The 26,910-nt window shown below is 41.6% G+C and overlaps 1 protein-coding gene across 18 annotated transcripts in view; it reads right to left on the bottom strand.

Moving 5' to 3' along the window:
* Positions 1 to 26,910, bottom strand: part of MAP7 (microtubule associated protein 7) — a 199,708-nt gene extending 172,798 nt beyond the window's left edge. For 5 of the 18 annotated variants that reach the window (XM_032274677.1, XM_032274684.1, XM_032274685.1 and 2 more), the window contains exon 1: positions 26,747 to 26,910. In XM_032274677.1, the coding sequence (XP_032130568.1) occupies positions 26,747 to 26,813 (67 nt within the window). In that variant the 5' untranslated portion in view covers positions 26,814 to 26,910. Of the gene's footprint in view, positions 1 to 2,435; positions 4,342 to 26,746 lie in introns of those variants that run through there. The other 13 variants (XM_032274671.1, XM_032274676.1, XM_032274675.1 and 10 more) reach the window with 9 other exon arrangements.

Raw genomic sequence — 26,910 nt, 5'->3', positions numbered from 1 at the left:
GGTGTAACAGATGATGCAGGCAACTAGTGACTGGTAATAATAATATTCAGAACAGTGCAATAACATTTAAGTGGAAAAGAAAAAATGAAAAACATCCAGGTTTCTGTGTTCTCATGCAGTAAAGAGGCTGTTTGCTCCTTGATAATAACCATTAATAACTTCTTAATAAGCACATTCATTTCAGGACCCAACCATATCCAACATCAGAAATCAGTAAGGACGAACAAACCAGGGAAGAAACAAATTCAGAACGTAACAGCTCTACAGACTAGAGCTGTGTTGTCCAATGAAGTAGTCACATGCGGTTATTTAACTAAAATTTCGTTTTTCAGTTGCACTAGTTATATTTGAAGCTCTGCAGCTGTGGCTAATGGCTATTTTATTGGACAATGCAGATACGGAACATTTCCATCATTTTTCCATGGAACAAAGCTGCACTACAAAGGGAATATTCCTATTGTTAAGATAGCCCAATGAAAAATTCAGTCAAAGCCAATAGTTTTATTCATTGAGCATAATTAGAGATACCCAGGGTTATCTGCTTATTTTACCGAATGTGTCATAAATTAGAGACAATTGGTGATCCACAGAAAGTTTGAACATCCTTATCAGCACAGGATTTTTTTTCTCCCAGTCCTTCTCCAATACCAACCCTTACCCTCTCCCCACCACTGTGGGCAGGGATAGAAAGAAAAATGGTTGGGGGTCAGAAACTCCCTCATTAAGTCTCTCTTACCCAAGAACTGCATTAATTGCCAAAAATAAGTCGATTTTTAGAAGCATTTTCTTTCCTCCCCTTTCTCTTTCTTTTTAAAAAATACTAAAAGGCCACTGAACAAACACAACAGGAGACAGAAAGAGGAATTCCACAAAATTATTAAGAACAAAATGGATGGCTATCCTAAGTTACTGTTCAAGACACCCAAGGAAAAGTACCACAAATCAAGAATGTTTCCAAAAATACCCCATGGGAACAATTCAACAAATCCACATTAATTTTAAAAGTTACCAACTGTTCAGAGGCAAAATGATTTCCTGCTAAAAATTTAAAGCATTGAGTTTTCATCAAGAGCAACATACTCCAGTTCAACGATCGAATTTACAGGCAATTAAAAGAATCACATTAAGTCACCTTCCAGTCATAGCATCATTTGATTTCTGAGGTCATTTGGTTCTCAGACAGAAGCCAGGTCTGATGGTAAATAAAAATCAACTACAGTAGTAAGGTTCTACTTATTAGGACTTCCCTGTGTACAATTTCGTAAAAATATGCTTTTGGATTTAACGTAGACAGTTTCAATTTTATTTAAGAAAAGCAAAGTAAGATTCATTCAAGAACCAGGAAAAAGAAAACCAGGAGTCCTCAGACACTGGATTCTATTTAAACACTCTTCACTCTATCATTGCTAAAATATTTGCTTTCTACTTTGTCATGCTATCTCTCTGCACCACAGAAGAAAATTTGATATCTCAGTGACAGAATAATTTGAGTGCAAGCTAAAATTTAATCAGCACATAAAAGCCAGAAAACTCATAATGCATCTGTTTAAGAACAGCTTCTCTATTTGCGGGAAGGGGTAACAAGACTTAGGATGCTGGAAAACGTAAAATGCAAGCTGTAAAGCCCCTTTTTCAAAAATGCCTGATGTTGCTGTCTCTGGCTGATAATTACAGCCCTGGGAGGGCAGCTATGAGACAATGCTGACATGATGCAGTACACAGGCCCTCAAGAAGCCGGCAAGCTGCTGCACCTTTCATCGCCATGAAAGAACACAAGGGTCAGACTTCCCTTTTCTGTACCCTGTGCGTTTCAACTGCCATACACACATTCAGTGACAAAGTTATCATCAGAAGTTATACAGCCTCATGATCTCCTCCCTGCTCCCTAGCTTCACCCTCTACATTCGCCCTCAATGTTCACTGTGCTCCTCCTCACTCTTGGCATTTTAGTATAGAAAGGGAAGTGACATTTTGATCCTTTGCCTAGGAAAGGTTGCATTCTTGGGTCACTTTAACTCATCCCTTTAAAGCAGAAACTCACTTAAAGTAAGCAAAAATTATCTGAGGCACATAAGATAGGTGGGAAGATGGTCATTTAAACCTTGGTAACGCAGTATTTCCTCCTCTTGATGAGGATAGAGTGACTGGTCACTGTTTAAGTGAGCACAAGAAAATTAAAGCTCTCTAGGCCAAGAAAGTAGCTTAAGTCAAAAAAGGCAACTGAACTGAAATATACCAAATCTACAAAAACTGTTTCCCATTTCATGCATACACAGCCCTACAGAGGGTGTAAACACTACTAGCAAACTGTGCTAGGAGGTCACAAGCACTTCCCGGAGCATGCATGACGAGCACAGTTTATAAAACGTGCAATAGGCAGTGTGGGGAACAAGGGCTGAATCTGGCTCCAACCAAAGGGTGAAGCTAATGCATACCTTTTGGTCTTCTGGAATTTCCATTCTTTTGCTGTTCATCTTCCTCATTAATGGTGAATAAACCAAGGGGAATTGGCCTTGCATTGGTCTTCTTCAGTCTCTCTTGTCGGAGAGCTGTAGCTGATCCAGGCATACTGCTGCTACTTTTTTTTTTTTTTTAATTATTATTATATTAAAAATATATGCTTATGTAATTGCAGCTCCCAGGAAGCTGCTAGTTCCTAAGCTGCCTGTTCATTTGAGCACTTGTAATAGATCCCCTATGGGTAAACAGTTTGCAAACAGCTGACAGATACCACCAGCCTCTTGGCAACTGAGGCCCTGCAGTTCCCCTCACCTAGCAGCAGCTCTCCCACCTCCCCTACCAGCCCCCTCCCACTGACTCCCCGACAGGCACATGCGCTGGTGATTGCTCAGGCGCATGCATGCACACGCGCGCGCACACACACACACACACACACACACACACACACACACTGCTTCCAGAAAAACCCAAGACCTACTAAAGACACGCAGGGTCAGATGCCTTCCACCACTGCCTAACCTGTTCAATCAGATCCCAGCTTCTTCCTGTTGCAGCACCTTTTCTCAATCTTCTTCCTGCCACCGCACAGTAAAATATTCAGCCAACAGCAGAGAGGGGAAAATATGATACGCTACCGCTGCCGTTAACAGTTGCCCTGACAACCCTGACATATCCTAATCAAGGAGGGCCGGGAGCTGCTCCATCTCCCCAGCTGAGAAGCAGCAGCTTGCAGGATGCTGGGTTCTGTGAACTCACCAGCAGAGGGTTACAGCACAAGGACGCTGGGCAGCTCCCTCTTCCTCTCAGAGGCAGAGCAGCAGGATGGGAGGAGAAAGAGTTTTGCTTGCAAAAGCAGCAGTAGACTCCTCAGTATGGAGAGAGGGGCCTGAGGAAGGAAGGCTTTTTCTTCTTTTCTGGGCCAGGTTGTCTATCATAACAATGTTTGCAAGCCCCTGGATGAATGAAGGCATGGCTGGTACCCGCAGAGCAGCTCACTTTACTTTCTTGACATTCTTACCACCCCAGAGCATGTATAAAAGCAGGGTTGGCAGCACCAGTCATGGGGGCCACCAGTGCCACGTCCCTGAAACCCTCCGGTGAAGACAGGCAAGGGGAGAACTATGCCAGCTCCCACCACAGACATCACAATGTGGAGTGTCTCCTCTGCAAGTCAAGTTTAAAGGGCAGAACCTATGCTCAGGAATTCTCCAAAGGAGAAAAACCTGCCTCTATTACACCCAGCACACCCCCCACCCCCAATCCCCACCACTCTGGGCAGTCACGACCAGCAGTGCTGAGCAATGCTCAACACTTGACCCAATTTTAGTTCTTTTTTGGATCTTTTCTCCAAAGCACAGAATCATGTGACTATTGTTTTCTCCTGAAATAAGCTAAGAGTTTCCACTTCTAGACTGCTTAAAATGTATGCTGTATGCAAAAAAAAAAAAAAAAAAAAAAAAAATTTACAGTAAATGACAGTAGAACATTATCAACTGCCAAATTAAGAAAAATTTTGCTTTTGCGTTTTAATAAAAATCAAGTCTGCTTAACAAGTTAAAAGCAACTCCCACTCCCGACTGATTCCCTTACTTTTTCTCAATACTTAACCCACCTTTTCCAAGAGAGGACCCAAGGGAGTTTAAGGCAAGTAAAATCCTCTCTAAATCTCTTGCATGGAACAGTAACTTTGGACAATTCACTTAACTCTCTTGGTGCCTCAGTCTTCTCTGTAAAATTGGGGTGATGACTATCATTTACCTTACGGGATTAGAGTGAGGATTAAATGAGTGTAGTGCTAGCAACCTGAAGTACTTAATACCAACTATTATTATACTTTACAATAGTTTGATGTTAACTAGTCTATTTTTTGCTTTGTAATTATTTTCTTTCTTTTTTTTTTTTTTTAAAGACGGGGTTTCACCATGTTGGTCAGGCTGGTCTTGAACTCCGACCTCAGGTGATCCGCCCGTCTTGGCCTCCAAAGTGCTTGGATTACAGGAGTGAGCCACCACACCCAGCCTTTGTAATTATTTTCAAGGTGTTTCCAGTTCAACTATCAACTCCATCACGAAGTACTTCTTTGTATTTACTCTTATTATCCAGCCTGGTGCTGGGGGATGTACTAAATGGTGAGCAAACACATGCTGAAAAATATAAATGAGTCTTCAGAACTCTTTTCCTCCACAGGCTGGTGGATGTAATTAAGTTCACATGTATTTAGATCTCTGGCTTGAAGAAACGCAGGAAACTTCAGTTTTAGAGTTTATTTTAAATTGCGTCAATCTGTGCAATGGGTCTTTGGAATAAAATAGAATGGAGCCTTAGAGCTGAATGGGCCTGAGAAACCAAGTGAGTCAGCATCATTTTACACGCCAGGAAGCCAAAGCTTATGAAGTGAAATTCCTTGCCTAGGTCAAATGTTAGTTGGCAACAAGTCTACAGTTAAAATTTAGACCATCTTCTTCCTAGTCCAGTGCTTCTCCTGATGACAGATGTTTGACCCAGATGTTTCAGAATCCTATACCTCTCCAACTTCTGTGGAGATGAAAGGAAAGGGAGGGGGCGTACCTCCAATATTCAAGATCTTATTGTTTAAGAAATTTTTAAAAAAATGGATGCAAATTATAAATGTAACATACTTCCATAATTTTCTATATTTGTAAACTTTTATTCTTGAATGAGACATAATTTTGTTATTTCCTATTATTTTTCTTTAATCAGATGATCAATAAACATAGGTGCAATGTATGTCAATATCACACTATTTGGGAAATGAAAATATTTTCGAATCCACATTAGCTTGTTTCCTCTACTTCAAGACAATCAGGTCAGTATTTGCAATAGCAAAAGCATAATAAAACAAAAAGCAAAATAATAACAAAAAACCCCACATACAAAATAAGCATAGCTGAACTGCCTTTTGGTAAAGAAAATGAAAGTCTATGTCTTAAGCAAATGACTAATTTCATTTAGAAATGTTTGTCACCCAAACAAAGCTTACAGCTTCCAAATAAAGCTAGCTACCGCTCTGATAACTAGCAGATCATCTCCACCGAGTCAAGATGGTGTCATCCTGCTGTCTTGTAAATCCTGGCTCCAACATCAACTAGCTGTGTCACTGTTTTGCAGAAAAGCAAACAGCAACAAGATGAAATAATAACAATAAAGGATGTTTTCCTCCCCTTATAAAGGACACATTTTTCACTTAAGACATAAATTCATTTGAGATTAGTTTCTTAAATGTTCACACCCAATCTTTAATGGACTTAGGGGTTAGCTCTTGGGCAATTCCAGGAATACTGTGGCTCGATCCCTATAGGGATGTAGGTACCAACTTCTCCCGATTCCCTTTTACATTTTGATCCAAAACAAAGGCAAAGAAGGAAAGGGGGATGGTAAGACCTTAAATTTAAATATCCCCCAAAGGAGTTTCGCTCTCATTGCCCAGACTGGAGTGCAGCGGTGTGATCTTAGCTCACTGTAACCTCCACCTCCAGGGTTCAAGCAATTCTCATCTGGCCACCATACCTGGCTAATTTTTTTTTGTATTTTTAGTAGAGACGGGGTTTCACCATGTTGGCCAGGCTGGTCTCAGACTCCTGACCTAAGGTGATCCACCTACTTTGGCCTCCTGAACTCTTCTCTAGCAATAAGGAGCATCGTCAATTAGATGTGGCACAACTATCCTTGCATGTAACATGCAGGTATAGAGGCTTAAATCAGTCCCAATGGGAAATGGGCATGCAGCCCTCCAACAGTAAGGTTTTGCAATTGCTTTGTTTAAATTGTTGAAATGATAAATGTTGTATTAATAGGGGCTTTGTACAGATTTGAGAGAAATGAGGCACTGCCTAGTGTAAAAGAGTAGTTTTTGCCACTAGATTGGCTTTATATTGTACAAAAATATTCTGTGGTGTAATTTAAAAATGTATTCACTTTTATGGATAAAAACATTACCACTCACCTACTATGACTAAAACGGTGCAACAGGCCCCTGAGCAACTGCTGTCCTCACCCGCTTAGTCCACAATAAATTTACGTCTTTGTCCTCCTACCCTGGCTGGTTGGCATCTCTGGCCTAGGTCCAACCTGTGAGTTGGATGAATATGAAGCAGAGTCAAACTTGCTGATCTTTGGGGAAGTAAGCTCATGACTTGGGCTTGGCTGTCACAATGTTATATAAAAGACTAACATGCAGTTACATGCATACACATATGCACACACAGAGTCAGCTTTCTGTTCACATTTATGCTTCCTAGGTTTGTGTGACCATAAAGTTGGAAAACAGCACCCTCCATTCATGAATCCAAGAAATCTGCTTAACCAGTAAGAAACATACCTAAAATTTCCCTTTCTAAGCCCAGTGAGCTTTTTTTTTTTTTTTTTTTTTTTAAAGATGGGGCTTCACCATGATGGCCAGGCTGGTCTTGAACTCCTGACCTCAGGTGATCCACCCACCTCGGCCTCCCAAAGTGCTAGGATTACAGGTGTGAGCCAGCGCGCCCAGCCAAGCCCAGTGAGCTTTAAAAAACATTTTAATAAAAGAAAAAAAGACCCTAATTTGTATTATTCAAGGGCTGTAGCTGAAAACAGAAATTATTACTGCTGGATTGAATGGCCTGTCACCAGTAAATTACAAATTCCATGTATGTGTAAGTTTTTACTTCTCATCAGGTCCAGAAGTGCCAAAATTATTTTCCATGTTTCTGCATTCAAGGTGATGGTTAATTCTTCAAAACTACCAGACTTTAGTAATCTTTTAAGTATGTAATGCATCTCCCCAAGATTAACTGCAGTTTACTTATAGCAGGCGTTTTAACAATATTTTTATGCAACTTAAAAACCTTGCATGGTTTTGAAAATGACAAAGTCAGCACAGGTTGACATGGAATGAAACAACCACTAAGGAAAAAGGGTCCCAGCTGGTTCTTTGCCACGCTATTCTTGAAGTTAAAGGGTGGCCTCAGAGTTTCCTAGAATTATGCCACTTACTGATGGTTCTTGTGGTGATAAAGGTACAACATTCTTCCATCTTGCAGCATCATGCATAGTGTCCAACAGGCTAGAAAAATAAATACTGCACAACGAAATATCAACCCTTTGAAAGGAAAAGGCAGGTTTGCTTTGATCTTCTTTGACTACTTTTTGTTAACAGGCATAAGAAAAACAGTAAATACTGCCCTAGTAGTTGGTGATGCCATCAGCCAGGAAGTACCAGGTCCCTGTGGTGCCTTTTATAACATTTCTATAAATCTTCACTGCTGAAACACTTCATGGTGCCTACAGAGTCCATTTTCCCATGTCTGCACTATCATAAACAAATTTCAAACTCAGGGGGTTCATTTATACAAACGTAAGGTGTGGATACTAAGCTTTCTTGAAAACCCTTTCCTAAACGTTAGATGTCACTAGGTAAGTTGCAAATATTATGACATGCCACATTAACCTTAACCCAGTAGCACATATTAGAACGCCTCTGAGCTCTCTTGTTCATTATTCTCATTGGTAATGCTTCATTAATGTGCACTACATGAACTTCTGAATTACCTGACAAAAGTTAAAATGTGCAAAGACTGCCCTCTCCTCTCAGATAATTCGGTTAGAAATCCAATTTTAACAGACACCCCTCTGGCAGTGTGAACAACTTATCCATAGCCTTGAACATGAATACCAAGCTCCTGCATAGTCCAGACGAAAGAAAGAGAAGTGGGCAATGGAAAGAAAGGTAGTTAAAGATTTATATGAGAACAAGCACTTTATAACCATAGATAAAAGAAAGCTTGGACATGGATAGACTCAGGTCCAAAATGATCTCAAAGAATGCAATAATGAGCTATACTTAAACAGGATACAGCCTATTAATTCAGTTTATTCCTATTGAATAGGCTATATGCTTATTAATTCAGTAGGAATAAACATCTCTTTTTATGTTTACAAAATGTTCAATTGGACAGATACAACATGCAGACCTACCCAAGCTGCACCAGAAACAAGGAGAGCACTTGGACGACAAGCTCACTCAACATCAACAGCGCAGCGAGGAAGTAAAAACCCTAACAGTGTCACAGCGGAGTCAGCAGACACCAGTGTGCTGAATACGAGGACAAGCGTCCTCTGTTTTCTGGTCCTTATGCCACATGATTCTGCAAGATATTTGAAACAGGATGATAAATGAGAACACATTCAGAACAGAGTGACCTAGGACTTAGCATAAATATTCTAGGCCATAACATAGGAGACATAACATAGGAGAAAATAAGACAAGACTCCAGAAGAATAACATAATGGAATTAAAGGTTAACATATGGAAGAATTTACACTTTTAGTGGAAGTGTAAATTTAGTTCTGGAAGAGAAAACTGGGACCAGTGACTGGAAATTACCAGAATGTAAAAAGTTCTCTTTCTTGCCATTGAAGATACCTGTGCACAAACACTAATCTGGGATGATGATGCTGGATTAATGCACTGTTTATGGTTGGAATTTTTTTTTTTTTTTTTTGAGACCGAGTTTCGCTCTTGTTACCCAGGCTGGAGTGCAATGGCGCGATCTCGGCTCACCACAACCTCCGCCTCCTGGGTTCAGGCAATTCTCCTGCCTCAGCCTCCCGAGTACCTGGGATTACAGGCACGCACCACCATGCCCAGCTAATTTTTTGTATTTTTAGTAGAGATGGGGTTTCACCATGTTGACCAGGATGGTCTCGATCTCTTGACCTCGTGATCCACCCGCCTCGGCCTCCCAAAGTGCTGGGATTACAGGCGTGAGCCACCGTGCCCGGCCATTGGAATTTTTTTTTATCTCTAGGCTTCTTGGATCCCGAGATTCCATGACCTGATGCAAATGGAAAGTCAAGTTATATAACCAAGAGAGAACCCTCAGGCAGAGAGAAAAAGCAGGCTGAGATAAAGCCCTTTCCTTTGCTGTTGCTGCTACCTCTGTACTTACTGACATGGCTTCATTTTGTAAGCAACTCTGAGTTTCAGTAATTTACTTATTCAACTGATGGCACTGAGATTATTAGCCTTGATGCTAAATAACAGAAACAACTGAACCTCCACCAGGTGTTTGGGTTAGAAGAGGGCCACACTACGCCGATCTCTGCACCTGCAGCTTCCAGACTTCACACATTCTCTCACCCGCAATGTAATGAAAACCTACCCATAAAGATGAATAAGACAGCTTTTCCTTCAAGGAGCCAGTTTGTTATAGGTGTATCTCTGTAGCTATGTAACTTGAGAGATGAAATCTAAAAGGTTGTGAATGAAGAGCAATACTAAAGAACAGAAAACCAATTCAGTGTATGACTTTAAGGCACTTTAAGTATAATGATAGCACAAAGTCTTTAGCCCAGCGAAGCATTGGACAGGTGAAGAACATTCATTTCAGAATATTTTGAGGCTTTTCCTCAATCCAATCTATGTTGGTCTGTTTTATGTTTCAATAATACCTAAGGCTGGATAATTTATAAAGAAAAGAGATTTATTTTGACTCACAGTTCTGCAGACTGTACAAGGAGCACAGTGTTGCTATCTGCTTCTGTTGAGGGCTCAGGAAGCTTACGGAAGGAGAAAGGGGAACAGGTATGTCACACGGCAAGAGACGGAGCAAGAGAGATGCAAGGCTCTTTTAAACAACCAGCTCTCAAATGAACGAACAGAATGAGAATCCACTCAACACCATGAGAAGAATACCAAGCCATTCATGAGGGATCAGCAACTCTGAGTTGCTTACAAAATGAAGCCATGTCAGTAAATGCAGAGGTAGCAGCAACAGGAAAGGAAAGGGCTTTATCTCAGCCTTGCTTTTTTTCTCTGCCTGAGGGTTCTCTCTTGGTTATAAAACTCGACTTGCCATTTGCATCCCACTAGCTCCACCTTCGACACTGGATGTCATATTTCAACATGTAACCATATCTAAACCGAATCACCGTCCTTTGCTACTTTGCCACTTTTTCCATTTCTTTCTCCTAAAACCCCCTGAAATGAAAAGACATTCATTTTTTTACTAAAAGTTTAATATCCTGTTTTTACCTTTAAAAATCAGGAAAGATTTTTAAAATTTTATCTCTTAAAAAATAATTAAAATGATTTGCATGATTCTGGGTGAAAACTGTTAATTTTCTTCCTGAGGATCAGTGTATCAGTCAAGATTCTTTCAGGGAAATAGAACCAATAGTATTTTTGGTTCTATTTAGAACCAAATATAGTATTTGGTTCTATTTCTCTGGAGAGAAATATATTGTATATAAAGACTTATTTTAAGGAATAATGGCTGCTGCCACCGTGAGGACTAGCAAGTGTGAAATCTGTGCAGCAGGCTGGCAGGCTGGAAACTCAAGCAGGATTTCCATGTCTTGGCCTTAAGGCAGAATTCCTCCTCCTCCTTCTTTCCCAGGCCTTCACCTGATTGGACTTGGCCCACCCACATTGGCCAGGACAATCCCCTTTACTTAAAGTCAACTGATTGTAAATGTTAATCATAGCTACAAAATACCTTCACAGCAACGTCTAATGTCTGGGCACCACAGCTGAGCCCAGCTGACACTTAAAATTATCTATCAGTCAGTAACCTCAGAGAGATTAAGATACTCCATTCCCACATTCAAGTCAACATGCTGCGAACAAAAGCATGCCATTCAAAAGCCACGGGTTTATGTATCGATGATCATAACCTTCACTGAATAGGGTGGATACTATTTACTCAGGTATTTTCCAATACTGTAACGCTCTATTAATATAGTTTCTACAGTTGGGGTCGGGACATCTTGGACTTATTAAATCCCTCTTTATTTTCACTAATCATCGCCCTTTGAGAATCAAGCACTGGTGAGCTTAAAAGCATTATCAAATAAACCCTTTTAATAAGAACTAAGCAGCCTGTTCATCTGAACATTAAATGATTCAGAAAGTACAGACACGTAAATTTAAAATATCATTCTTCTCTGTTATAATGAAGTAACCCCACTTTCTCAATTAGAAGAAACTAAAGTACATAGATATATGCATGAAAGTGGAGAGAGGGCTGGATAAAACATTTTTCAGGAGAAGAGTGTATGAAGGTTTGAGGCACTAAACTTTAAATAGTTTCTGGCTTATTTCTTAACTGAAACCAGTTGCTACAGTTTGGATGTTCATCTCCTCTAAATCTCATGTTGAAATGTAACCCCCAATGTTGGAGGTGGGGCGTAGTGGGAGGTGACTAATCATGGAGGTGCATCCCTCATGAATGGTTTAGCGCCATCCTTGTGGTGATAAGTAAATTATCCCTCAGTTAGTTTACATCAGATCTGGTTGTTTAAAAGTCTGGGACCTCCCCTCACCCCACCCCCTTGCTATGTGAATGTGCCTGCTTCCGCTTCACCTTCCACAATGACTGTAGGCTTCCTGAGACCCTCAGCAGAAGCCGAGCAGATGTCGGTGCCATGCTTGCACAGCCTGCAGATCCCTGAACCAACTGAACCTTTTCTCTTTATGACCTAGCGTCAGGTGTTTAAGTGACACAAAAGACACCAATTCTGACAAAAGAAAATAAATTACATACAATTCTCCAGCACAGTTCTGAAACAAACCTAGAGGAAGGAAGCGCCTAATAGAAATGTCAAATTATACAATTGTGGTGGGTCAGTTTGAGGCCTGGTCCATTTTCATTCAGTGAAAGCCACACTGAGAATTGTCAGTAACCAACCAGAACACCAAAAGCCTTTAAGCTAAATTATATAGATATAGGTACATTTAGAATTGAGTAGCAAGTGTGGAAGCTTTTAAAATTTGTAACTGCTAAGCAAAAAATGTTCTTAATGCATCAATAACTTTGTAAAAAATATGAAGTATTAATTTCCCAGAAGTAGATATTACTAGCAATCCAGTAAGGTTTTTTGTTTTCTTTTGTTTTTGATAAATACATCTTCTCTTAGGCTTGACTGACCTAGAGCCATCAAGACTTTAGGGGGCTCTACATGAAAAAAATTAACATCTGAAAAATTAACAGGTTGGTAGGCACTTAGGGGACACCTACTTCATCTCTAAAACCCTTTCACTTTTCATATTCATGACCTAAACCCATGGATCGCAGCTTAGGAAGGATTATAATGACAAAGGAGCCTTTTGGCAAACTTCCTAAAACACCCCAAATGACCATTTTGCCTTTTTCATAAAGTATAATGGCTGTTCTCCAGACACATGCAAGGTTGCCATGAAGGAATCAAAATCATAATAATCTCTCCTTGCGGAGGTTGCAGTGAGCCGAGATCGCGCCATTGCACTCCAGCCTGGGTAACAAGAGCGAAACTCCGTCTCAAAAAAAAAAAAAATAAACTACAATAAGAAAGTGAAATCTCTCCTTTCTCTGAATTTTTTTTGCTGGAAATAGTACTAGCTGGCTCCTGTTTCTATAAGCATGAAGACACTTGCCCCCAAGTTCCTGAAATAAGCAACAGCTACGTCCCTTTACTGCCCAGAGCCAGACTTTATTCAGCATACTGGAAAGACCGTGTTTACAATAAAAAGAGGGAGGTTTGAATAACCAAAAGCTGTTTGTTTTGAAAATAATTGCAACTCTGCAAACTGTTGAGTGAACATGTTTCCAGACAGGCACATCTGTAATAGAAAGCAACACTGTGCTATGGTAAGAAAAAAAAAATAAGCTTTGCACATTGCACAAATGGTTCAGAATGCCCAATTCACAGGTGTCTGAACATCATGCCCAGAGTCCTAATTCTGAACCTTCTGCCCCTTCCTTCTGGCATTTCATACATATGCTGTCTCTCTTTCAAAGCCTTCTTGAAGACTTACTTGCTACTGTGGGTGCCATTAATGAGTCCTGTAACACTCACAATAACATATAGGCCTCATCACATATATGGTTTAGATTTGTGTTACACAGTTGCTTGATGGTTAGGACCCTTTTTATTTTATTTTCTTTTTTAACCCTGATGCTGTTCTCAGTGAGCAGCAGATATTTGGACCTGATTAGTTTGTAAATAAGTTGAAGAAATGACATTCTCAAATCTGTCAGTTTTAGACACAACTAGGCCACCGAGGACTGAATCTGAAATGCCAACCTAGGGCTCTTCCTTGTGAGGCTTCACTGGATTATAAGATTATGGGGTTTTTCTATCCAAAGTTGTTGAGTCTCATAGGTCTCCTAGACTAAAAACAGCTTCCCTCTTCTCAATTTATTTCAACACTTTATTTCCACTGTTGAGACATCTCAGTTTATACTCTATCTGGGCCTTATACAGACACTGCACAAAGCATATGGATATATCTTTTTACATACACAGGGAAGGAATCTTCACCAGGATACTGGGATGAGTTTATTCCTAGTGTTAAGTAAATCTGTACATGACTTATTTTCCATCATAATTTAGTTCTATTTTTACTGAATAACAAATTTTAATATGTCAAAAGTGACATAAGGAACACTTGTTTAATCAGTTTCCACAGTGGCTACTGTACACAAAAAGACAATCTGGGAGCATTGCTGGGAGAATCTAAACCCAGGACCCATCTCAGGAAGTGATGTATTTTCAGGTTTACTAAGCTATGAAATTTTTAAAAAGTTGAACAAGATACTATTTTCTTAGAGAGAAATGTGTCTCACACACATGCCCACACACCACACCCAGGACACACCTTGTAAATGGTCCTCTGCAAGTTAAAGTTTCTTCCAAAATTTGTGACTTTAGTAAGATTACTTACTGATATTTTCTATTTCATGTATGTACTATGCTTGAAGAAACCCAAACTTACTCCTGCTTCTCATGAACATCTCATGGAAGGCAAGTTTTGTGTTTCCCTTATTTTCCTGGTAGAGAAGCATATTTAATGTGGTGACAGTACCTTGTTTAAAGTCAAAATGGGTGTTAGGAGGTCTATCTCTCTATAGTTTAAAGCAACATAACCTCTGTGGCGCTATTTTAGCAAAGGATTTAAAATTTAGAACTATGGGCCAGATGCGGTAGCTCACACCTGTAATCACAGCACCTTGGGAGGCCGAGGCACGAGGATCGCTTGAGCCCAGAAGCTTGAAGCCTGTCTGAGCAACATAGCGAGATCCCATCTCTATGAATAGAGAAAAAAAAAAAAATTAGCTCGTGCCGGGCACAGTGGAGTGTATCTGTAGTCCCAGCTACCTCAGGGGGCTGAGATGGGAGGATCCTGGGAGCCTAGATGTCAAAGCAGCAGTGAGCCATGATGGTGCCACTGCACTCTAGCCTAGGTGGCACAGCAACAGAGCAAGACTCTGTCTCAAAAAAAAAAAAAAAAAAATTAGAACTATGATATAGCCATTAACAAAACTTTTGGATAACACAAAAATGAAACAAAAACAAGCCAAGGCCAGGCGTGGTGGCTCACACCCGTAATTCCAGCACTTTGGGAGGCCAAGGTGGGCGGACCACCTGAGGTCAGGAATTCAGGACCAGCCTGGGTAACACAATGAAACCCTGCTTCTACTAAAAATACAAAAATTAGCTGGGCACAGTGCTGAATGGCTGTAATCCCATCTGCTCAGGAGGCCAAGGCAGCAGAATCGCTTGAACCCGGGAGGCGGGGGCTGCCGTGAGCTGAGATGGCACCACTGCACTCCAGCCTGGGCAAAAAGAGTGAAACTTCATCTCAAAACAAAATAATCAAACAAAAACAAGCCAAGAAGGGCTTTTATGGGTGTTTAGTGCGATCACATAACACATAAGGGTCTCATGAAGCAGTGTACAGCAACCTTCTGGAACATTTGACAGGTAAAAACCACCATCCAAAGTGCTTTAATGATGCCTTTGATCCCAGCGCCAAGCCTATGACAGCGTAATCACACAGCTACAATGAGGCCTGAATCATCATTACATTCTGATGCCTTCATTATGGAGAGCTTAGTATTATAAATAAAAAAAGGCTTAAGGAAGAAACTTAGCATGCCAGGGTATGCCCATCATTTCACAGTAATGCAGTACTAATCTTCAGTAATCAGGACAAGAATGATAACAAACACTTGGTGCTTACGTTCTGTCAAACACTGTTCTAAGAACTTTAGTTAACTCATTTAATCCCTGAGGATATGACCAATATCCATTTTAAAGAGGAAGACACTGAGGAAAAGAATGTTTATGTGACATGCCCAAAATCCCATAGGTACCCAGTGGTGAAGCTGAGATTGGAACCCAAGCAGCCAGACTCCGGAGACCTTGAACAAAACAGTAGGTTAGAATTACCCCTACATAATCGGTCTTAGTTTTGAGCTTCAGACCTCACATCCTCACACATGCTCAGTTTTCATATAATCTTAAAGAGAAATAAAAAATACTCCTTTTTAGGGATCAGTCCCATCCAACATCCCCTAATGACCTTTTCATTTTGGCCTTGGACTTCACAGTTAGAAACACACTAGCTGAAAAGAGGAGAAAAGCATGGAAAATCATGCTGCCAAAGGTAAGCCCTTCCTTAAAAGCTTCAAATCACAAAAGATGGCACCATAAAACCTCAGGGGCAGGTACAAACACAACTCAGAAGTGCCTGTAAGCTGGGTGTGGTGGCTCATGCCTATAATTCCAGCACTTTGGGAGGCTGAGGTGGGAGGATTGCTTGTGTCCAGGAGTTTGAAGCCAGCCTGGGCAACATAGAGAAAACTCATGACTACAAAAAATAAACACAATTAGCCAGGCATGGTGGCATGTGCCCGTAGTCTCAGCTACTTGGGAAGCTGAGGTAGGAGAACAGCTTGAGAGCAGGAGGTCAAAGCTGTAATGAGTCATGACTGCGGCACTGCACTCCAGCTTGGGCTGAGAGTGACAGAGTGAGAACTTGTCTCAAAAACAAAAACCAGAAGTGGCTGTAGACATTTCGGTGTATAGAGCCAGAGATGATAGTCAAAGCACAAGGTGAATAATCCTGCTGAGAAAAAAATGCACAGTAAAAACCGCAGAGGTTACCAGCTGGACCTCAGGCACAGCCGCATGCGGGGAGGAGGAAGAAGGGAGGTGAAGGAAAGAATGATTAGCCTGAAGGGTATTAGCATCCGGTCAAACGGAAGGGAGAAGGTCATACTTGGGTCAACTATTTATAGACAGAAGAAACAAGGCCCAGTCTCCAGATCCAGGGACCTGGTGATTAGAGGTCAGGGGTCACCAGAAAGATCTCTGGGAAAAATATATAATTTTCTACAAAATACTTTAATCTCTATCCCAAAGTAACCTTTCCTGGTTTTGCGGTGCAGGAGGGAGAGGAAGGCAATGTGGGAGCTAAGCAAAGTCAAAAAAAAAAGAAAGTGGAATGGTATTTTGTCTAACCGCGCATATTCATACAGAAAAGTACATACATGGGTACATGAGTATACGTGTGTATATTTAGTTATTCAGTTGTACTTATACCTGTATTCACATCTGTATTTCCTTCAAACAAGTCCTGGGGCAAAATAAGAGATAACTTGAGTAAGCTCACTAGATTTAGGGTAATTGCCATTATGATTTTCCATGTAGTTTCCATAAGCAGGGTGCACACACTTGACACCACCCACCACAATGGTCAAATGGAAGGGATCACAATAGGAAATGGTTCTGAACCAGTAGTCCTCAGCACTGATTGCACACCGGACCATCTGGGGAATTTTGTTTTTTTGTTTTTGATTTTGTTTTGAGACAGAGTCTTACTCTGTCGCCAGGCTGGGCTGCAGTGGCACAATCTCCACTTCCTGGATTCAAGCAATTCTCCTGCCTCACTCTACCAAGTAGCTGGGATGCCAGGCACGTGCCACCACGCCCAGCTAATTTTTGTATTTTTAGTAGAGACAGGATTTCATCATGTTGGCCAGGATGGTCTCAATCTCTTGACCTTGTGATCCGCCCAGCTTGGCCTCCCAAAGTGCTGGGATTACAGGCGTGAGCCACCGTGCCTGGCCCATCTGGGGAGTTTTAAAAACACTGCCACCTGACTCCCAACCTGCAAGATTCTCAGATAATTACCTGGGATGCCACCTGGGCATCCTGATATTCAAATGATCCCAGGTGATTTTAAATCACCGCCAAGATTTCGAGCCAATGATGTGAATCAATGATGCTCCAGCACACTTCACAACATAACCTTAGGGTCAAGGAGTGACCCATATTTAAATGAACTCACCAGGGCTGTGGTGATGGGTGTCACCAAACTAATCTGGAGCATCTACCATGAATAGAAATCAATCCAGCTGGAATGCAAGAAGTAGGCAACCAGGTCCTGTCTGGTGTGCCTGCCACCCAAAAGACTTGGGTCAAGAGCTTCTAAGAACCAGAAGCCCAAATTCAAATCTTGAGAAGCAGCTAAAAGTTTTGCTGCAGGAACATATCTTACAGCCAATTATTGTGCACGTTATTGCCACCAAGGAGGCTTTGTGATGAGGGGTGGAGGTGCCAAAGAAAGGGCTCCTTTCTAGAATTTCACCTTGAGTTTATTTATTTATTTATTTATTTATTTATTTGAGGCAGGATTTTCCCTCTTGTTGCCCAGGCTGGAGAGCAGTGGAGATCTTGGCTCACTGCAACCTCCGCCTCCCATGTTCAAGTGATTCTCCTGCGTCAGCCTCCCAAGTAGCTGGAATTACAGGCATATGTCACCATGCTTGGTTAATTTTTTGTATTTTTAGTAGAGACCCGGTTTCACCATGTTGGCCAGGATGGTCTCAAATTCCTGACCTCATGATCCACCCACCTTGGCCTCCCAAAGTGCTGGGATTACAGGCAAGAGCCACCATGCCCGGCCTACCTTGACATTTAAACTGATCTTAGAGAACTTACTTTCTACATTCAACAGTGTTGGGGAAATAAGTTTTATACTCCGAGGTTATGCCATAGTGAAGGATGGTTCTCTTTACCAGAAAGCCAACTCCAAAAAGGAAGCTTTCGTAGCATTTAATTTTAAAAGTCACAGAAGACATTTTAAGGTACCCAAATCTCAATACTCTAAACTTAAATATATACACTTACTAACAGTGCCTTGAAGTGCAGCTCACATAAGCCAAGTGCATTGCTCCCAGCTTCCTCCCTGCTTTGTTTTGCTCCCCGGTGCTCGTCTGTGCCCTCTGGTCAGGTGGGTCAATCCTCCTTGGCATTTTCTCATGATTCTTTTTTTCACAACTATTTCTACAAGAGCATCAAGGATGAAGAACTGTTGAATGCAGTTCTCACTTTCAAATACTATATATTACTCAAATCAAAATTCAAAGTGGGGCCAGGAGTGATGGCTCACGTCTGTAATTCTAGCACTTTAGGAGGCTGAGTTGGGCAGATCGCTTGAGCTCAAGAGTTCGAGATCAGCCTGGCCAACATGGCAAAACCTGGCTCTACTAAAAATTCCAAAATTAGGCAGGCATGGTGGTGGGTGCCTATAGTCCCAGCCACTCAGGAGGCTAAGGCATGAGAATTGCTTGAACCTAGGAGGCAGAGGTTGCACTGAGCCAAGATCGTGCCACTGCACTCCAGCCTAGGCAACAGAGAGAGCCTCTGTCTCAAAAAATGTATAAAAAAGAAATTCAAAGTGGTACCTAATAAAAAATTTCTCATAGATCTTTTTCAACAGGCTATTTCTCAAATTAAAAAGATACTAAGGAGACTAATACTGAAGAGAAAATCTAAATGCCATTTAAATGTGTCAACAAGGATAACTCAGAGTTTTACAAGAGCTAAGACAGTAAAAAGGTAGAAAGCATCACTGCCAGAGAACTAGACAAACCCTAAAACTGAATTTTATAAAAAAGAATAAGCTTAAATCCCATTCATATTTAGCCTACGGAGCCTTAGAACAACTCATTAAATCTCCAATGATAAACTATCAAGACTTTACAAAGCACTGTATCTGACAGCTGATAAGTATTCAGTTTGACAATATAAAATGTGCCAATAGGAATTAATCAGGATAATAAACAAAGTATATGACCCATATGTCTAGCTTTCTAACAACAAAACAAGTTATTTCCAAGTTCTAGAAAGCCATATCTCAAAGGATTAGAAGACAGACAATTAAGGAGGAAGACAGAACTTGAATGAGCAGGGAATGTGCTATATAATAGCATGTCTGTCCAGAATTAACTTCAGAATGCATACTCCACAGGAAATAAGAGATACTATGGATCTTCGAGCCAGCAATGGTGTGTTAAAATTTAAAAGCAAGAGAAGAAATTCTATGGGGAAAAAGAATGAGACAGACTAAAGCTGTTAGAGCCAAATACAAACTCTATGCCTGAGCTCCAGGATCAACACTACCTCCAGGTTTTCCTAATTCATGTGAGCATGGGTCAGCATTAAAAAGGCACGACTTTACTTTGACGTGATTACATTACTTTACTCAAAGAACTTGGTGTAATGGCTAAAATTTTAAAAACAAACATAACTCACAATACCAATTATCAGTGAGGATGCAGGGCAACCAGAACTCACATACATTGCTTGTAAGGATATAAAGTCGTACAGATGCTCTGGAAAAGCTTGGCCATTTCTTATAAAATTAAATGTACAGCTGCATGAATCAGCAATCCCACTCCTAGGTATTTACCCAGGATAAATGAAAACTACGCTCACTGTAAGTGTTTCCAGCAGCATTATTCATGATTGCCAGAACCTGGGAACAACTCAAATGTTCTTCGATGGGTGGATAGACCATCTGTGATACTTCCATACAATGGCAAACCACTTCAGCATGCCTGAATCTCAAAAATATTATGCTGGGTGAAAAGACATCCAGACTCAAAATGCTATATAATGTATGATTCCACTTTTGTGACATTCTGAAACAGGCAAAATTAGGAAGATGGTAAACAGATCAGAGGTTGCCAGGGGTTAGGGGTAGGAAGAGAGTCTCACTATAAAGGTGCAGCATTAGGGAATTTGGGTTGGAGGCACAGAACTCTTTGAGATCATGATAGCAGTGGTGGTTACATTACTCTATTCATTCAACAAAACTCAAAACAAAAATCGTAATTTTTTTGTACACAAATTTTTTATTTTTTATTTTTGGAGATGGACTCTCACTCTATCACTGAGGCTGGAGTGTGGTGGTGTGACCTTGGCTCACCGCAACCTCCGCCTCCCAGGTTCAAGTGATTCTCTTGCCTCAGCCTCCTGAGTAGTTCGGATTACAGGCATATGCCAGCATGCCTGGCTAATTTTTGTGTTTTTAGTAGAGACGGGGCTTCGCCATGTTGCCCAGGCTGGTCTCTAACTCCTGAGCTTGAGCTCAAGCCATCTGCCTGCCTCAGCCTCCCAAAGTGCTAGGATTACAGGTGTGAGCTGCCGTGCTCTGGCCTGTATGCAAATTATAAAATTTTAAAAATCCCTCTGCCTATTCAAGGATTTGTAATCTTTTCCTTTCACCAGCAAGCTTTATGGGAGAGTATTAAATTGGCTACCTTTCCTTCCCAAACTGCTTAATAATTGCTTGTAATCTGATGTAGCCCCAACTCTTACACCAACAACTGAAATTCCTCTTCTGGGATTGGTCAGTGACTACCTGTAACCAAACCAACAGCTTTTTGTAAAATGTCTTTATCAGTCTTCGAATCCCTGGCCTCTCCGTCCCTTTCAGCAGGTATGACATTGGTCAGCTGTGCTTTTCCATCTGTCTGCTTTGCTGGCTCTTCTTCCTCCCACGCTTTACACGTCTTCTCACCCCTCTGTGGTTTTTCTTTCTGAGCTCTCCTCACTCCCAAACCTTCAATCATTATTCCTCTATGGACTGAATCTGAAAATCCTGACCTCCGTTTTTCTCTGTTAGTCCCATACTTCCAGCTGTTTATTGAACATTTCCAATTACAGATCTCTGTTGTACCACACATTTTCATGTCTAAAGCAGAGGGTTTCTTTTCCTCTGTTTCTCCCACCAAAACCTGATTCTGCTGGACACAGTGGTGCATCCCTGTAGTCTCAGCTACTTGGGCAGGTGAACTGGGAGGATCATTTGAGCCCAGGGGTTCAAGTCCAGCCCGAGCAACAAAGCAAGTTCCCCCCCATCCCCCGCTTTGGGATAAAAACAAAACAAGTCCTCCTCATGAATATTTTCCAATAAGTCACTGAGCCAAACTCAAACTTGGAAAAAAGTCTCACAAGTCACCTTTTTACCTGCAATCCTTTGATACATGACCCTGCAGAACCTTATATCGTCTCTTCCTATTGCCACGCTAATGACTGCCTGGATTTCTGCAGTAATCTCAAAGCTGGTCTGTATGTCATTGAACTCTTCTTCGCTCCATGCCCTAGTCTGCATTCCTACTTTGAAATGAGGTCCAGCTGAGTAGACCTATCACTCCAGAGATTTAGCTAATTTGGCTAGGAAGATGTTCCTTATGCATGCTCATCACTATAGGGGCACCCTTCCCAAAGCAGCATTAAAAAAAAAAAAAAAATTAACAGAAGAGAATGACTTTCCCAGAGGCAGGAACTTTGCTTTCATTAGCTAAAGGCACAGGTTAGCTCCTGTTAGAACTTGCAATCAAGATTTCAAGATTCATGGGCACAGACTACCTGATTATTCATGCTTTATTACTATCAAGACTCCTCAACATTTTCCCCACCCCACCCCACCCCAGAAAAATGTACTAGCCTTTCAGTTTGGCTTTCAGACCTTCCACAATTTGACTTCAATGAACAATCATTCCTAACTGATCCAAGACTTTCTCTGAGCTTTACACATGTCAATATGACCAAAACTTTGCCCTTTTCCTCATCTGCACCTTTGTTTTTCTCCCTTTCCTCCATCCAATTTTATAACCCACTTACCTACTTTTAAAAGTTTATTTTTTTATTTTTAAAATTATTTTTAAATTTTTATTTTTGTGGGTGCCTAGCAGGTGTATATATTTAGGTGTATAAAATGTTGATACAGGCATGCAATGTGAAATAATTACATCATGGAGAATGGGGTATCCCCTAAGTATTTATCCTTTGTGTTACAAACAATCCAATTACACTCCTAGTTATTTTAAAATATACAATTAAGTTATTGATTATAATCGCCCTGCTGTGCTATCAAATAGATCTTATTTTTTTTGTTTTTTGAGACATGGTCTTGCTCTGTTGCCCAGGCTGGAGTGCAGTGGTGCAATCTTGGCTCACTACAACCTCCACCTCCCAGGTTCAAGTGATTCTTCTGCCTCAGCCTCCCAAAGAGCTGGGACTATAGGCATGTGCCACCACACCAGGCTAGTTTTTAAATTTTTGGTAGATGGGGTTTCCAATTTTAGTATATGTGCTGCCGAAGCGAGCACAGTAGATGGGGTTTCATGACATTGTCTAGGCTGGTCTCGAACTCCTGGCCTCATGTGACCTGCCTGCCTCAGCCTCCCTAAGTGATGGGATTACAGGCATGAGCCACTGCTCTTGGCCTTTTTTTTTTTTTTTTTTTTTAACCCATTAACCATCCCCACCTCCCTGCCACCTTCCACCCTCACTCCCCACTCCCTTTCTCAGCCTCTGGTAACCATCCTTTCACTCTCTCTGTCCATGAGTTCAATTGTTTTGATTTTAAGATCCCACAAATAAGTGAGAGGATACCATGTTTGTTTTTCTGTGCCTGGCTTATTTTACATAACATAATGATCTCCAGTTCCATTACTTTTTAAAATATAACTTCAGTGCTGTATCCGGTATGTAGTCTCTGCTGATCATAGCTGGAAGTGATTCCTCCTTCACTGAACTGATAACCTGCAACTGTTTGTCGGTGGATTTTGTCTTCCTTGCTAAATTCAAGGATCATTTGTTCTCATGATCCTTCTAACCATCATAATGCTGAATATACACAAGGTACACATTTTTTATTCTAAGCCTCAATATTTCAATTCTTACATCAATATGAGGCCTGAGTTTTTAAAAACTCCTCCAAATGATTAAACTGTGTAAAAATATTTCACACACACCTATCAATATCATATAAATGCATGCTCCTGAGCACAAATGCCTTATCTAATAATATTTCCTCCTACTTAGCAAGATGTAAAGGTAGTGGGCATATAGGATGGAAGAAAAGCTAACTAGCTAAGTGAATGGAGCATCTCTTTCAAATGGGAGAAGATCAATACCAAATTGTAGTCTGAGCCCCTATGTTACAGTTTTTAATTGCAGATATTTAATGTCGACCCTTAGAGTTCAGTGACACCTACAAGATCACTTTTTGATTTGGAAAAGTTCATGAAAGGATGGTCACAAAGGAAGCCATGTTCACCACACAGTTTGCTAAAGAGGAGAAAACGCCCAATTCCAGATTCTAAGTCATGACTCACTTCCTAAAATAGCAACAGAATTGACAGGTCATTGGTATTAACTTATTCTCTTGTGCATCAAAGCTTCAGGAATTAATCAAAAGCAACTTTAAATTTGCTTTTGGTTCAGGAGGTTTTTTAAAAAGGCTATCAAACTGGTAAATCAGTGCTGTACACCTGCTTTCCACAGCTTTTGAACATGAGCATAAAATTAAATAAACAAAGCTTGGGTCGAGGCAGTTTTGTGAAAATCACCCATCTTAAGTTGACTACTCAAAAATGCCTGAAAAAGTACTTGACATCCTCTAGTGGTGATGTCTTAAACTTGTTTCCAAGGCAATTTTTTTCCCAGCTCTTGATTTACTTTGGCTATTGATAAGAAAAATATTATATTGGAAGAATTTTTCATCCTCAAGAAAAATAAACGTTTTCACCACAAGGAATGTGATTTGGCCAACTTTGAGTAGAAGATAAATATATACCCACGGAAATACGGTTTTTAAATGTTGGATTTATATAATACCTTTCAATATGCTTAAGAACAGTCTCATTTCATACACGGCACACCATTGTCAATCCATCTTTGATACACACACGCACACAAACACACATAATTCTGAACACATTACAGGTATTATTTTTATAATAACCTGAGATTCTAATCTGAAGTGCCCTAAAATTAGACCAGTCTTGCACAGAGACACAAAAACTAAGAGCTACTTAAGAGTGGGCTCTATCTCATTATAGTGAGATCTAAAAAGAAAAGAAAAATGAATCCCTCAAGAAATGTTGCCATTTAAGGTGGCAATTTTCACCTCTTGACGGTAATACAGGTTTCTCTGTACACTCCCCTGCCCCCCGCCATTTCCATACAAACCCCTGTTTTTTAAAAAAAAAAAAAAAAAAAAAAAGAAGAGACTTTCAGGATTTGGATGTGTATAATATGAAATAAGTTCACCAGAATAAAGTACTAAAGTCTCATATTCAAATATAGGTCATGTATTTTAAATATATAAGTTGAAATTCAAACAATCTCACTTGTTCTCTAAAAATACTGTCACCTAGATTAAAAAAAAAATACATTTACACCTTCCTTCTTTCTTTGGCACCTGCTGACACAAATGCTGCTGAGGACTAAAAACATTAATAGTAATCTCAGGGTAAAAAAATAGGACAGAGATCTGAGGCCAGAATTAAGTTTTCAGTGAAATTATAAAGTATAATTATTCAAAACCATATACAAAATGTGTCCTTTGGAAATTAAAATTTTTAGGCAAAAGTGTGGAAGAAATGTTTTCTATGAAGGAGACAGCAGCCAATTTAATTCCCTTTTTTAATAAAAGACATTTTACACTGACAGGCACATGGTTGATTTGTATATTAATTGTTGGAAGCATGGCCTATTATTAACATGCTCAGGCACTGAATATGCTACAGTTTATAGTTCACTTATGTCTGAACAAGTGGTTCATGTGTAGATTCTAGAAGGTTTGTTTTTGAGCACAGACTGACAGCGCGCTAGAAAAATTTTGTTTCACAAGCAGGGCAGGGTTAGGCACCAAAATCATGCCGCATATTTACAAATGAGGATGCTGCTCTCCCGGGGCCCTCACTTGGGGGAGCCCCATCTCAGCGATCCCAGCTCATCAAATTCCCCAAAGCAATTACAAAGGCATCTCTTCTCCACCCCAAACCAAAATAATGATCTACCAATCTTGCAAATACATTAAGACAAAACACTCTACAGGAAGGAGCATGACTTAAAAATAAACAAGTTCAAGATACCTTGTCAGTCTTAACCTCAGGTATCTTGGCTGAAGGCATTAAGTCATTAGATTTTAGGTATCCAACCTGTTCCTAGCAATAGCAGATACATAATTTGCAAATACTGTTTCAGAACTCTCTGGACCTTTCACGTGAAAATAAACATACTATTTAAATCGACAGTGGGGGAACAGTGATTCTTACATTCAGGAAACAATTGCTTCCGATTGTGAGTGTATGGAAGCGGAAAACAGCTTGCAATTGGGGAGTCTAAGATTTGAATTTCTTTTTAAAGTAAGAAACTGCCTCACCGCCCCCGTCCCAAGTGTAGGAAGCTACAGAAACAGCTTACAGGCCAGGGATAGAAGACCGGACCGGTGGGGAGGGACGGATTTGCAAGACAGACTCTGGAGAAAAAAATCACGAGAAAAAAAATCGGCTTCATACTATGGAGAGATGGGTTGGGGTGGGAAGCCTTGCTGCTGGTCTTGGGGACGTGATTCCCCGTCCCTAAGGGTACCCCGGAGGTTGTGGGGGAGGGGTATCCTCAACACAAGAGGTCTGACCACCAAATCCCGGGCTGCAGAGCCAACTATCCTACTTTGGGCTCCTGCACAGACTAAAAACAAAAACGTCTGAGAACTCTAACAAGTCAACGAATCTCTGATCCCGTCAAGCCCGCTCCCGCAAAGCCCCAACGTGCTGCACCGGGCCACTGCCCTCCCGAGCTCGGTACCCTCGGACGAGGGTCGTCGCCACTGCGGACACCGCGTTGAGGGGCGAGCGCCGCTCACCCTGCGGTTGTGCCCCACACCGACCCCGCCGAGGAGCCCCCGGCACCCGGGGCGACCTGGGAAGGCGGGAGGAGGTGCCCAGAAGCTGCCCTTCCTGCCAGTCGCACCTGGCCGACGACTCTTTGGCCGCTAGTTTGGTCTGGGGATTACGATTTCCCATTCAACTGAATTAGACTCGAGCCCGCGGCGAGGAGGGCAGCGGACGGGTCTCTCCGTTTCCTCCCCAGCCCGCGCCCCCCGGGCTCCCCTCCACCTGTTGCGGGAAAGTCGCGGTGGAGCGCCCGAGGGCGGGCCGGGGCCGAGCGGGGCGGACGTGGCGCGGGGGCGAAGGGCGGGGAAAGGCGCTCTCAGAGCCCCGGTGCGCGGCGCACAGGGCCGGCGGTTCCGGGCCGCGGCCGCGCGGGCGGAGAGGGGGCCGCCGGCGCCGGGTGATTTCGGTGCCAGCCCGCCGACCTGGCTAGCCGTCCCCCGTCCTCGCACATGGGACCCCCACTATCCCCACTGCACGGTCACCTGTTTCGGTCCGCACAGCGCCGTCGCCGCCCCTGTGACCGTCGCCGCCAGCTCCTAGCTCCGCCATGGTGCTCCGATGACGCGCCCGGAGAGCCGCTCCGCCCTTTCCTCGGCTTGGCTCCCACGGGCCCCCGCCTCCTGCGCCCGAGGCCCAGACAGGTAAG

Source organism: Sapajus apella, unplaced genomic scaffold (assembly GCF_009761245.1).
Source record: "Sapajus apella isolate SASKATOON/1434 unplaced genomic scaffold, GSC_monkey_1.0 scaffold6, whole genome shotgun sequence".
In the NCBI taxonomy this organism is placed as follows: domain Eukaryota; kingdom Metazoa; phylum Chordata; class Mammalia; order Primates; family Cebidae; genus Sapajus; species Sapajus apella.
Note: the sequence above shows the minus strand (reverse complement) of the source record. Positions and strands in the feature narration are given on the sequence as shown.